At 42.3% G+C, this 14636-nt stretch overlaps 1 protein-coding gene across 3 annotated transcripts; it reads left to right on the top strand.

The window, feature by feature from the left end:
* Window positions 1-3180: 3180 nt before the first annotated feature.
* LOC133116781 (interleukin-18 receptor accessory protein-like) lies at window positions 3181-13169 on the top strand. Of its 3 annotated transcripts, none has more exons than XM_061226711.1 (8): window positions 3181-3398; window positions 6625-6767; window positions 7383-7451; window positions 8220-8346; window positions 8491-8645; window positions 10113-10253; window positions 10838-11008; window positions 12081-13169. In XM_061226711.1, the coding sequence occupies exons 1-8, from the start codon at window positions 3310-3312 to the stop codon at window positions 12446-12448; spliced, it is 1263 nt and encodes a 420-aa protein (XP_061082695.1). In that variant the 5' UTR covers window positions 3181-3309; the 3' UTR covers window positions 12449-13169. The 3 variants fall into 3 exon arrangements, with proteins under 3 accessions (XP_061082695.1, XP_061082694.1, XP_061082693.1); XM_061226710.1 differs by lacking the exon at window positions 3181-3398 and adding an exon at window positions 5610-5869 and having other exon boundaries at window positions 6611-6767; window positions 10841-11008; XM_061226709.1 differs by lacking the exon at window positions 3181-3398 and adding an exon at window positions 5610-5869 and having other exon boundaries at window positions 6611-6767.
* Window positions 13170-14636: the final 1467 nt, after the last annotated feature.

Raw genomic sequence — 14636 nt, 5'->3', positions numbered from 1 at the left:
TTTGGCACACCTACACAATAGAATTTTTTTTACAAATTATGAGAAAATGAAAATGTCTTTTATCCAATGGTCTACCACTGCCAGCCCCACCCTACCCCCAAGCCCAAAAAAACCCCAAAAAAATCCAGAGGAAAAACAAATCCAGAGGAACTGTGACAAAACTTTAGCAAAACCCCCAATTTGCACATTTTACGCAACTGAACAACAGGACCATGAGCATTATCACAACCCTGTTTGCTTTTGTTTCAACCTTATGGGTCCTCCGATGAAATGTATTGAGGCTTATAGGCACTTACTGGCAGGCTGTTTTGTCCTTAATGGTAATGGTGATCTTCCTTCTGCCTCTGTGTTCTCGAAGAGGCCATAGACTTCCTGTGTCACAGTCTGTGGTGGCTATCTGTGACAATAACAATAGACTGGGCGTTTCTCTTGCTGTTTCTCTTGTAAAAACATGGAAATGAGAATTACATTTCTCAGGATTCTCTATGGCTGCTGTTCCTATTTACGGATGGCATCATACCTGATATTCTGGACTCTACAGAAGTCACGGAAACTGTGCATCTCCCTCTGTAGTTGCATTACTGACTCATTACCTGGTTTCATGCACAATTCCAACAAAGGTTTGTCTTGTTTAACTGGATTCTGACATCTTCTGTTCTTGTTGATATTTTAGTAGTGTAATAGAGGTTCTCAAAAAGTAATGAAAATATGTTGATGCAGATTAAAGCAAAATAAACATAGATTGATGTACACTCTTTGGGAGTCTTTGTGTCCTCTGTTTCCACAATGATCAACTGTATGGCCAGTGAGCATCTGACTCCTGTTTTACTAATGGTTTTGGTTGAAATTTGATCACTGTTGTGCACAGTAGTTCTTAGAAAGTTTGCACTGTGGGTCAAATGGGTTGAAATGTAATGGTTACAGTATATTCAGTTCAGTTTAAAATTATATTCTGAGGAAAGAAAATATTCAATTATATACACTGATGTATGCTGTTGTTCCTCCATGTGCTGCCAAAACAGTTCTGACCAAAACAGTACAAGACCTCTGAAGGTGCCCTGTGGTATCTGGCACCACAACATTCACAGCAGATCCTTTAAGTCCTTTATGTTGTGAGGTGGAGCCGCCATCCATCTTGACTTCCAGCACATCCCACAGATGCTCGATCAGATTGATATCTGGGGAATGAAGAGGCCAGGGCAACACCTTGAACTCTGTTGTTGTGTTCCTCCAACCATTCCTGAACAATGTGTGAAGTGTGGCAGGGCATATCATCCAGCTGAAAAAGACCACTGCCATCGGGGAACACCATTTTACCATATTGTACCTTGTGCTATTCTGCATGTAGTATGTGATTTTACACTGGTTTCAATGCAGTGGGGCATATAGAGTCGTACACTGTAAAGTTTTGTCCAGGTTCACTTTAACATCCAAACCCTCATAACACTGAAATGAAAGGGCCCCTTTGATTAATGTTTGTAAGTATGTCAGATTATGTGAAAATAGAGTTCCACACACAAAAAAAGAAATCCACAGATTTTATTTCTGACAAAAAATATTCTTTCACAGATACTACAGTGGAACTGCTATTGATCGGCAAATGTAAAAAAAAAGTGTAAATCTTTTGATTATGCAGTCTTGGTTGTGAAATATGTGCGTTGCATTGTCTCATTTTATTTAGCGGGTCTGATTATACTCATTTACACAGACCAGGTGATGTTTCACTGCATAGCAGGCCCACCTGATCATCGCAATCACCCGCAGGAGAAATGATATGCACATAGGTGATGAAATTAATATGTGAGCATTAATCTATCTTCCTTGTGGGGATTTTTATGAGAAATAATAAAAAAATAATGCAAAATATTACAGCAAATGACATCTTTCTGTTTCTATCACTTAAACACCTTTGCCACAGTTTCCTTAGCAACCCGCACTTCAAGTATAAGATCCTGTATGACAGGCAAAGGTGGGTGTTCTTCTGCAAACTTCATCATCTCTGCTGATTTCACAGGAAGAAGGCTCCTGCAAGCCCCTCACCCATCAGCATGTGAAACACCCAAACCGTTTCCCTCGGACTAGCCTTCACACTCATGATGCCTGGAATGTCTTTGCAGGATGGAGGCAGCCTGGCTTCCCCTCTGGCTAACAGAAGAGTTTGATATTTGATGTTTTCTGCAGTGTGAACGCATTCTGTTAACAGCAGTGTAAGTAACAGACTCATAAGGTCTCATAAATAAAATTATGTGAAAGATTTTTTTGTAGGGTTGCAATGGACTAGTAAGAGGTTTATTATCACTGGAAGATTGTAGTATTGTAGTCAAATATAGTATTTAACTAAATAATGTTTATCCGCTTATAAAATGCTATTGTATGGCAATATAAAATACCTCTGGAGACCACAGTTCAAATCAATGAAGATAATGTAAGGTTATGAGGCTGGCAATATTGTATTCACGTGTGTGATTATTTTATTTTTTTCTCAGTGCAATGTCTGTAACAGTCAAATAACTGAAATTGACAGTGATATTAAAAGAAGATGCAAACATTCATGATTATTTGAAAGGTGAAAACTAAATAGTGGTGAGTGGTCAAATTAGCACCAAGTTCCTGTATATAAAGATCTGCTTCCTTTTTTTCCCTTTGGCATCGTCATAGGACAGTAGCTGTCTCTTTACTGAGCAAAACTTAAATATTTTTAGTCTCATAGCTCTTACTTTTCATACGTTTCCTGTCTTTCAAAATGTAAAACACATTTTGAGTGGTGGGCAAGAAACTAAAAATGGAAAATGAAACAGCGGCAAAACAATTGCCTACTGCCAACCGCCAACCATTTCAGGTAAGACCAGTCGAAGACAAAACCCAAACCGAGAAACTCGCTTCAAGAACCGAGCGAGTTAGGAAACCACTGAAGAAGATAACATTTCAAAACATGTTCGCTTAGCAGGAACTAAACCTGCCAGGAGACCGGCCTACTTTTCCTGTTTGTCTGTTGCCCTATGTCTCTCTCTCTCTCTCTCTCTCTCTCTCTCTCTCTCTCTCTCTCGCTCTCTCTCCACTCACACATACAAGATGCATTGGTCTTAATGATACCTGTATCTGAATGTTGTATTCGTATTTGTGTCTTGCCCACATGCAGGTGTGTGTTCCAGCTCTGTATTGTTTGCATATAAAGCTTTAGATGGGGAGCTTTTCATACTGCAGTGTGCCTCTCCACACCAACCCTATCTCTTCAACAAATCTGCGGTCCTGCAGCAAAGCATAGTGTGGTTCTGGCACGAGGGAGAGAAGAAGAGAGAGCTTCCTGGGATGGATGACAGCATTGTGAAAGTGGGGAATTCCCTGTGGTTTTCTAAAATAACTGAAAAGCACTCTGGGAACTATTCCTGTTATAACAGGTAGGTAAAGCTTTGGAGATTTGTATTCAAGTGTTGCCACATTAGGGCTGTGTAATAGATGGAGTCCTTACCCACAAACCAATTCATTGATTTCCCTGCAGTCTTTGCTGCCCTGTTTTAATGGCTCCGCCTAGAACTTCCTAGAAATAAAATTTGGCTGACATGCCACACTGGTCAAGTCAACAACAACCAAAAATTTTTTTTACAATCACATTTTAGTTTCAGGGCGGCACGGATGGTGCACTGCCGCCTCACAGCAAGGAGAAGGGGTGGGATAAACAGTGTTGTGGTTTGAGTGGGTTTGTTGCGACAATTCCTCTTGACTGTTAGAAGTCAGAAATGACCTTTAAATGACCTTTAAAAGTACCTTAAAATATTAATTCAGGTTTATTTATGTTCATCTTCAGACAGCTCACTGTTCCACTTCTTTATTTTACATTACTATGTTGCAGTGGAGGCTGGTGACTTCCAGAATTGAGGAGGCCATTTTTTTCCGCTTGCTCACTTCACTCGCGATGGAATGTTCCCTGTTCTCTTATCTGTCTTTGTGCTGGCCAAAGGCATACTATTTGGAGTGTAAGCTACAGTCAGAAAGTTCTGGCTGATGAAATTCATTGTGCAGAGCTTAGCCTTGTGCCTTCCTGAAGAAATGACATTGCTGTAAGTCTATGAGCCTGCCTGATAATTAAGCTGAGAAATGACATTTGGATGTAATATAAATGCCAAGTGAACATGTGTAAAAGGCAGGAATTTTAATTATGTAGTTAAAAACAATTTTGTTTAGCTTACATTTTTCATTCTTCTACAGCTTCAACATGTAATCACCAATTTAATCAAGTTTAGCATATAAAAAAGATAAGATAACACTTTCTTTATCATATGTAGTTTTATTCAATATATTTAATATAAAATATGTAAAAATATGGTTCCAGTTGGCTTTATCTAACGTTAACGTTATCCACTAGAGGGCAGCACTCTATTCGTATTTAGAGTGAATTTCCTCACAGAGCAACAATTCAGTAATTTGATATGGAAGATTATTAAATTGACTTGTAATAAAACGAAATGGACTACATTAAAAATAAAACTGTTCAATAAATCCCAAATGGTGACCTATTGAATGTCATTCTCACTCCCTAGTATCTGGAATCTGCATATCTCCAGCCCAAGATCTCAAATAGCGCCAGAATCTCACCGACTTCCGAGGTAGTTTTAAGCAAAAGTGTTTGGCCAAATGAGCTATAAACTCCAGGGATGATAGCCAGGTGTTGTCTAAATTTCCTGAAAAGCACAAGTTGATGGGACACTCGTAGCCACTATGGCGAGTGTTTGTTTGACTGAAGTGACTAGCGAATTCTCAAAATGGCTTCTGTGTTGAATAGTAAAGGAAAGGACAGTTGATTCCAAATGAACCAGTAGCATGTGATTGGACGAACAAAATGTCAATCTTTCAGCCCTGGACACAATGCATGGTGAGGCCAGGCCTCCGTTGCCCACCCATTTTCAGTGATCTGGCCAATCACATATTGGCATGAAAAAAAATGCATTACATTGACTTCTATGAAAAGCGAATTTCCTAGGGGAGGCCTGGCCTCCCTTAATACAAACTGATAGGGAAATCTGGCCTGTTGCTTTACAATTGCAATATTGGGTTTTAGCCATGGGAAAATTTAGATTTATGAACAAAACTAAAATAATATGAATATAAAAAATAAAAAATATGTTTTTTGTTAAAATAAATAAAATAAATATATTTATTGTTTTTTTTAAATCTCTCTCTTCTCTCAAATTATTGGGGAGGCCAGGCCTCCTCCACCTCTATGGAGGAGCCTCCACTGCTATGTTGTAACAACAAAATGGCATGGATGGTGCAGTGGGTAGCACTGCCGCCTCACAGCAAGGAGGTCCTGGGTTCGAATCCCCATCGGCTGGGGCCTCTCTGTTTGGAGTTTGCTTGTTCTCCCCGTGTCTGCGTGGGTTTCCTCCTGGTACTCCGGTTTCCTCCCACAGTCCAAAGACATGCAGGTTAGGCTGATTGGAGAGTCTAAATTGCCTGTAGGTATGAGTGTGTGAGTGAATGAATGGTGTGTGTGCCCTGTGATCGACTGGCAACCTGTCCAGGGTGTATTCCTGCCTTTCGCCCAATGTATGCTGGGATAGGCTCCAGCCCCCCTGCGACACTGTTCAGGATAAGCGGGTTAGGATAATGGATGGATGGATGGATGGATTTTAGTTTCATGCACTTGCACAGTGCTATACACAGGAGTGCAGGAGTGTTGGCTGTTGGTTGGGGCGGAGATGGTGCGTTGCACTTCCTGGTTGATACAGAGGTGGTACAGAGGAATGAGACTGTGTGCCATGACGATTGGCAGAGCGAGGTGACCCTGTTTATTGAACAGGGGAGCACAATCACCTGTCCAGATGTGAGGTGCTATACATCAGCTCCAATAGAAGCCATCAGGTGGTACAAGGTGACCAGCAGATATCTGTGCAGATACATTATTGGCATTTGGCAGACGATCTTATCCAGAGCGACGTATAGAGCAAGGACGTACAGATAAAAGGTTACAGGTGAGTAGCAGTGAAAGCCGTGTTATACGACAAATACAAACAGAAAGGGGTCATTTTTCAGCGTACCAATGATTCATCATTATTTGTGATATGCATTCTACAGTATGAAGGTTGTAAGCTATTTCCAACCATAGTCCTCCTGTGATTTTCACATATCTGACGCTAATTTCAGGTGGCACGGATGGTGCAGTGGGTAGCACTGCCACCTCACAGCAAGGAGGTCCTGGGTTCGAATCCCCGTCAGCCGGGGCCTCTCTGTGCGGAGTTTGTATGTTCTCTCCCATGTTTGCGTGGGTTTCCTCCCACAGACCAAAGACATGCATTGGAGATTGGAGAGTCTAAATAGCCCATAGGTATGAGTGTATTCCTGCCTTTCACCCAATGTATGCTCCTGTTCAGGATAAGCAGGTTAAGATAATGAATGAATGCGGCTAATTTCCATATTCTGTATTCCATGGACAGCAGGACCTCTGTTATACATGATACTCAGTAACCGTGATATTAAGGCAGCCACATTGTTTCATACATTACAGCCAATAATAATGGATTGTGTCTTGTAGCAACTTTCACATGTGGAGTATTTCTACTATTTATTCGGAAGTATGAAATAATGAAATAAATAATTAATAATAATTTTTCAGAATAATTTCTCCAGCAGGAAGTCGGACCTGCGTCCGGGTGGCCGGCTCTTTCTAGGAAACATCAATGAGGACGAAAAGGCAAATGTCACCTGCGACCTCAGCTATGTGGAAGAGCTGCACTGGACCTTCAGAAGGACTGTCAGAGTTAAAGCTATACGTGAGAGATCCATTTTTACTCCGTTCTCCTTGTTCTGTCTTCACCCCACATCTCTGCATGTTCATTCAACCAGCCTGGAGCTGACGTACAGCTAGTAGCAACAGCCATTTAAAATATTTACACTTTTTTGTGAATATAAATATTTGCAGAGAGTACCGATGAAAAAATTACTTATCTGCAAGTCGATAAAGTTTAATTAGACAAAAACATTGATTTGTTGTTGACACCAAAAAGGCATTACCCTCCAGGACCTTTGACCACAGTCAGGACCAACATTACCTGGACCAATGTCATACCATAGTGCCAAATGTCAGTTAACTATCCTAACAGACCTCGGTCTGAGACAGAGCGTGAAGAATATACTAAAGGATAACCAAGCTATGACCAGCTTGAAATGACCAGCTACCAATTGTTTCAAAACATAGCTTGTGCTGGTCAAACCATGTTGAGTATGGAGCTGGTCTGAACTGGTCAACCAGCTACCAGCTGTTTCAAAACCTAGCCAGAGCAGTTTTTCTCAGCAGGGTGTTGATCTAAAACATAGTAACTGTTTAGAAAGGTGAGAACATCTGCGAACATCTCTCATCACAGATAAAAGCTTTATTTTCCTATTAGCGCCGGACACCAAGTCCCTGCCCTACATCCTGTATCCCCACGGTAACAAGACAGAGGAAGTGGAGCTGGGTATGGTATTCTGGAGTTTTACACTGCTCAGTGATCTATCACTCAGTATACACTCAGTGAGCACTTTATTAGGTATTTATTAGACTTCTACTACTGTAGCCTATGCACTTAGAGTTATGATTCGTTGTGCATTCAGAGATGCTCTTCTGCATGCCACTGTTGTAATTACATTAATGGCATTTGGTAGACGCTCTTGTCCAGAGCGATGTACAGTTGATTAGACTAAGCAGGAGACTATCCTCCCCTTGAGCAATGCAGGGTTAAGGGCCTTGCTCACCTTCCTGTCAGCTTTGCCCAGTCTGGCCCTTCTCCTCTGACCTCTCTCATTATATTATGAAGGTGTTTCTGTCTGCAGAACTGCTGCACACTGGATGTTTTTGTTTTTTGCAACATTCTTTGCAAACTCTAGAGACTAGTGTGCGTGAAAATCCCAGGAGATCAGAAGTTTCTGAGATACTCAAACCACCCTGTCTGCCCTCAACAATCATTCCATGGTCAAAGTCACTTAGATCACATTTTTTCCCCATTCTGATGGTTGATGTGAACATTAACTGAAGCTCCTGACCCGTATGTACATGATTGTATGTATTACACTGCTGCCACACTATTGGCTGATTAGATAATCACATGGATAAGTAGGTGTAATAAAGTAAAATGTTCCCAATAAAGTGCTCGGTGAGTGTATAAGCAAGGCTCCTGTCTGACAATTTCATATTCGTATCGAGGTGAGGATAGGTTTTGATCTTTTGTTTTGTGTTTTGCTCTCAGGAAAGCGTCATACACTCACCTGTAAGGTACAATTCGGTTATGAGAGGAACTCCAGTGCAATGGTCAGATGGTGGGTCAGATACCATGACAACGGCAGCATTGGAGCTTTGGAGATGGACCGTCCCAAGTGAGTTTCATGAGCAAATTAGTTACTGTCCAGCTGTATTTTAAAGCATTTGCATATGATTTAGTATTGAAGAGTGTGTTTGTATGTTTTTCTCTCAAAAGTATGTTGTGTCTGCTATTGTGAAAATAATATGCATGGTTCTAGGATAGTGCATCCCTACATCTGGGAAAGTACCACCAATTACAGTGCACACCTGCAGCAAGTGACCCAGAGGCACCTGGAAGCAACATTCACCTGCTGGGCACAGAACTCCAGAGGCAATGCCAGTGGTACCATCAGACTACAGAGAAGACCTGAAGGTGCTTTTGCTGAAAAATACAACTGCTACTGATACTACCAGTTTGTGTTGGTTCTGTTCCAGTGACTAAACATATTATCCCAGTTTGTGTTGGTTCTGTTCCAGTGACTGAATTTATTATCCCAGTTTGTGTTGGTTCTGTTCCAGTGACTGAACATATTATCCCAGTTTGTGTTGGTTCTGTTGCAGTGACTGGACATGCTAATCCCAGTTTGTGTTGGTTCTGTTCCAGTGACTGAACATATTATCCCAGTTTGTGTTGGTTCTGTTCCGGTGACTGAACATATTATCCCAGTTTGTGTTGGTTCTGTTCCAGTGACTGGACATGCTAATCCCAGTTTGTGTTGGTTCTGTTCCAGTGACTGGACATGCTAATCCCAGTTTGTGTTGGTTCTGTTCCAGTGACTGGACATGCTAATCCCAGTTTGTGTTGGTTCTGTTGCAGTGACTGGACATGCTAATCCCAGTTTGTGTTGGTTCTGTTCCAGTGACTGAACATATTATCCCAGTTTGTGTTGGTTCTGTTCCGGTGACTGAACATATTATCCCAGTTTGTGTTGGTTCTGTTCCAGTGACTGGACATGCTAATCCCAGTTTGTGTTGGTTCTGTTCCAGTGACTGGACATGCTAATCCCAGTTTGTGTTGGTTCTGTTCCAGTGACTGGACATGCTAATCCCAGATTGTGTTGGTTCTGCTCCAGTGACTAAACATATTATCCCAGTTTGTGTTGGTTCTGTTCCAGTGACTGAATTTATTATCCCAGTTTGTGTTGGTTCTGTTCCAGTGACTGAACATATTATCCCAGTTTGTGTTGGTTCTGTTGCAGTGACTGGACATGCTAATCCCAGTTTGTGTTGGTTCTGTTCCAGTGACTGAACATATTATCCCAGTTTGTGTTGGTTCTGTTCCGGTGACTGAACATATTATCCCAGTTTGTGTTGGTTCTGTTCCAGTGACTGGACATGCTAATCCCAGTTTGTGTTGGTTCTGTTCCAGTGACTGGACATGCTAATCCCAGTTTGTGTTGGTTCTGTTCCAGTGACTGGACATGCTAATCCCAGTTTGTGTTGGTTCTGTTGCAGTGACTGGACATGCTAATCCCAGTTTGTGTTGGTTCTGTTCCAGTGACTGAACATATTATCCCAGTTTGTGTTGGTTCTGTTCCGGTGACTGAACATATTATCCCAGTTTGTGTTGGTTCTGTTCCAGTGACTGGACATGCTAATCCCAGTTTGTGTTGGTTCTGTTCCAGTGACTGGACATGCTAATCCCAGTTTGTGTTGGTTCTGTTCCAGTGACTGGACATGCTAATCCCAGATTGTGTTGGTTCTGCTCCAGTGACTGGACATGCTAATCCCAGTTTGTGTTGGTTCTGTTCCAGTGACTGGACATGCTAATCCCAGATTGTGTTGGTTCTGTTCCAGTGGCTGGACATGCTAATCCCAGTTTGTGTTGGTTCTGTTCCAGTGGCTGGACTCTTACTCATTATTGTGGGGCCTGCTGTCACAGTGGTGCTCATAAGTGGAATCAGCATATTAGTGCGGATTTATTGGCTGGAGATTTACCTTTTGTACAGAACCTACTTCTCACTGGAAGAAACAGCCTCAGGTGAGATGCCCTTAAGCACACGTGACCATGCTATAGCAAAAGGCTGAAATAACTTAATCATTTTTTTATTCATACTTTTTAATTGATCTCATTACATTTTTGAATTATTATAAGCTATTATATTTATTGCATCTTAATGAATTCATATACTATAACCAACAATGAAAATACAAGCTTAGTGTACAGTGCACTGCAGTTTTTCCTTGTAAACTTGCTCTGTATTTGTCTGTAAATGAGTGGAATTTTCACTGACACAGGCCATTGAAACTATCAGAAAATGCAGTGCTTGGAACACAAAACATTATTGAACAGGAAAGCTAACTTCTTTGAATATGTTTGCTGTGTAAAAGTAAAAACCCTTTCATGTCCAATCTATAAGCATACAGTATATTTAATGAGAACCTCTCCATTGTATTGAAAGTTTGCTTGATATTACATTTAAAAATGAACCGATGGTAGGCCTATAGACTCATCTATGGGAGAGTGCACCAGAAATAAATGGTGATATGATGAAGACATAATGTGTATCAAGTAAAGTTCCCCGTCTATTTTGTGTTTTCTGTGTTACTCCATGTGTGGGACAGCAGGAAAGGAGTATGACGCCTTTGTGTCGTATGTGAGTGACTCTTCCTCAGAGGAGGAACACAGCACACAGACAGGGGAGACCCTGGGAATGCACCACCTGCCCAATGTGCTGGAGAAACAGTATGGCTACAGGCTGTGTCTGCAGCAGAGAGACCTGGCACCTGGAGGAGGTGAGACTCACTCTGACAGGAACCTACACAGCTCAGCACTCTTAAGACTTTAACTGTTGTAGTATTGAATTAAATGTGTTGTTCTGTGGTGAAGGGTACAAAGTGCTGTGGTAGCGGTCGTAGCATTAGCAGTGTTAACAGTCGCAGCAGTGTCAGTAGCCATGTCAGTAGCAGTAGTGTCAGCAGCAGTGTCAGTAGCAGTAGCAGCAGTGTCAGTGTCAGTATCAGTGTCAGTCGCAGTAGCAGCAGTGTCAGCAGTAGTGTCAGTGTCAATAGCAGTAGCAGCAGTGTCAGTGTCAGTAGCAGCAGTGTCAGTATCAGCGTCCGTTGCAGGAGCAGCAGTGTCAGTATCAGTGTCAGTAGCAGCAGTGTCAGCAGTAGTGTCAGTAGCAGTGGTGTCAGAAGCAGTGTCAGTAGCAGTAGCAGCAGTGTCAGTATCAGTGTCAGTCGCAGTAGCACCAGGGTCAGTATCAGTGTCAGTAGCAGCAGTGTCAGCAGTACTGTCAGTAGCAGTGTTGTCAGCAGCAGTGTCAGTAGCAGTAGCAGCAGTGTCAGTGTCAGTATCAGTGTCAGTCGCAGTAGCAGCAGTGTCAGCAGCAGTGTCAGTGTCAGTAGCAGCAGTGTCAGTATCAGTGTCAGTTGCAGTAGCAGCAGTGTCAGTATCAGTGTCAGTAGCAGCAGTGTCAGCAGTAGTGTCAGTAGCAGTGTCAGTAGCAGTATCAGTATCAGTGTCAGCAGTAGTGTCAGTAGCAGTAGCCGTAGTGTCAGTAGCAGTAGTGTCAGTGTCAGTATCAGTGTCAGTTGCAGTAGCAGCAGTGTCAGTATCAGTGTCAGTAGCAGCAGTGTCAGCAGTAGTGTCAGTAGCAGTGTCAGTAGCAGTAGCAGTCGTGTCAGCAGCAGTGTCAGTAGCAGTATCAGTATCAGTGTCAGCAGTAGTGTCAGTAGCAGGAGCAGCAGTGTCAGTAGTAGTGTCAGCAGCAGTGTCAGTATCAGTATCAGTGTCAGTAGCAGTGTCAGTAGCAGTAGCCGTAGTGTCAGTAGCAGTAATAATGCTAGCTGTTCTGTGGTGCAGTGTACACAGAGGACGTGGTGTGGGCGATGCAGAGGAGCAGGAGAGTGATCTGTGTGCTGAGCTCCTGTTACCTGCGCAGCAGCTGCCTGTTTGAGCTGGAGACCAGCCTGGAAGCCCTGCAGCAGGACAGAGGCCTCCGGCTCATCCTGGTGTGGAGCAGCCCGGCACCTCCCTGCCTCAAAGGCCTGCCCCTGCCCCCCACCATCAGGCGGGTCCTGAGAGTGCTCCCTGCGCTCCACTGGAGCCCTTCCCAGCTCAGGCCCTCCCAGGGACCCTTCTGGAAGGCCCTAAAGCGGGCCATGCCGATCAGCCCCCTGCCACCGCCATCAAGCTCTGCACCGAAGGGTGGGCTACCTGGGGAGACATAGCTGTGTGCTATCACACCTCCATCCATCTACACACACATTCATTCATTCATTCATTATCTTAACCCGCTTATCCTGAACAGGGTCGCAGGGGGGCTGGAGCCTATCCCAGCATACATTGGGTGAAAGGCAGGAATACACCCTGGACAGGTCGCCAGTCCATTGCAGGGCACACACACCATTCACTCACACACTCATACCTACGGGCAATTTAGACTCTCCAATCACCCTAACCTGCATGTCTTTAGACTGTGGGAGGAAACCGGAGTACCTGGAGGAAACCCACGCAGACACGGGGAGAACAAGCAAACTCCGCACAGCCGGACGGGGATTCGAACCCAGGACGTCCTTGCTGTGAGGCGGCAGTGCTACCCACTGCACCATCCATGCCACCTCTACACACACATGATCTGTCTATACAATCATAAAAACTGTTATCATTGAGTCATTTATCCATGTATTTATTTGGAATTTTAGGTAAATAGCAGTGCACCGACTCTTGATTGTAAATCATGTGCCGTCTTGTGTTTTGTGAAAAGGAAAAAATGAATGGGCTCTCTCTGTTGTTACAAGGTGAAGATGGAGTGACCTTTGGATAAGATGGTCTGCTAATGGCAATGAAGGACAGGTTTAGCTCCTGTGACTAAAAGCAGCCACTTCAGGAAGGCATTATTTAAAATGTGTGAAGTTTCCAAAGTGTCTGTCTTCAATGGAACGCTTTTTACAGCTGAACAATGACATTTCATCTCTCAGAATGACGTGTGAGTCCTGGGCAGTACAGTTATGTGTGCATATATTTTTCTGTTGTTACAACGTAGTAATGTAAAATAAAGAACTGGAACAGTGAGCTGTCTGAAGATGAACATAAATAAACCTGAATTAATATTTAAAGGTACTTTAAAGGTAATTTAAAGGTCATTTCTGACTTCTAATGGTCAAGAGGAATTGTCGCAACAAACTCCCTCAAACCACAACACTGTTTATCCCACCCCTCCTCTGTAAATGCACTGACGTTGAGATGCCATTGGCTGTGGCAATTAGAACCAATTTTCAACCAATGAGCTTGAATTATTGCACTGCTATACGATGTTTTGTTACAGAGTGCTGGCCCATCAACTGCATATTTTGAAACCTAATTTAAGGACTATAAACACAGGCAGAGGGTGAGTCAACATGTCAGTAAGCCTTTTTCAATGATAGAAAGGGATTTACAATGGTCATGTAACAATGTTTTAACACAAAAATCTTACCTATTGTACCTTTAATTTCCGGGGTTAAAAATCATCCTCATCATCATCATCATCATCATCATTTTCATCATTCTTCTTCTTATTATTATTATTATTATTATTGTTGTTGTTTCTTTAATTTTTATTTTTGTACTATATATGAATGAAACTTCAAATAAAAATGAAAAGAAAAATTCAGTGTAAGCTTCATACCGTAACAGTACCCAATCGTTGTCTTTGGGAAGGAATAGGTTTTGATAGTACTGTGGAAAGTACTATCATGTGGAAAGCTGCAGGTGGCAATGCCCAGCACGCAATGACGGAAGTACTAAATCGTAGATATCTCCGTGAACTAGGAACTTTCATAGCCGGTTTCTATAAGTTTTATAACATTAGAGATGTATCTCCGAACACAACGTTAAGTATGAATTTATTTCACAAGGTAATAGAATGAATAGATGAATATGTTAATAATAAATAAACATATATAGGCGGCATTGATGTACCCTGACTAAGATCCTATCTTGTTAGCTAGTTCACCTGAAGCTGCTACAACAGGGTGCAGTTTAGCAGTCTAAATTAACTGAATTCATTATAAACGAGCAAATCTTTTAATGTGTACGATTTATGATCATGAGCTGACGACACTGCTTTCAGACTGTTCACAAATATGTTGATGTTTTAAAGTACATTTCACTTGCAGGACAAAGTAAAAATTCCTTTTGGGTCCAAACACCTGGGGCCTCATTTATAAAACTGTGCGTAGGATTCACGTCAAAAGGTTGCGTAAGCATGAAACCCAGGACGTGCGTACGCAAAAAAAATATTCTGATTTATAAAACAGTGCACACGCACGTCCCACGCCAGTTTTCCTTTATAAATCACAATCAACTCTAAATGTGGCACAACTTTGCCAGCTTCATGTCCCGCCCACAGTTGCCTATAAATAGGCAGTGAAACCC

Source organism: Conger conger, chromosome 17, assembly GCF_963514075.1.
Source record: "Conger conger chromosome 17, fConCon1.1, whole genome shotgun sequence".
NCBI lineage: Eukaryota > Metazoa > Chordata > Actinopteri > Anguilliformes > Congridae > Conger > Conger conger.
This window is presented reverse-complemented; position numbering and strand designations above follow the sequence as displayed.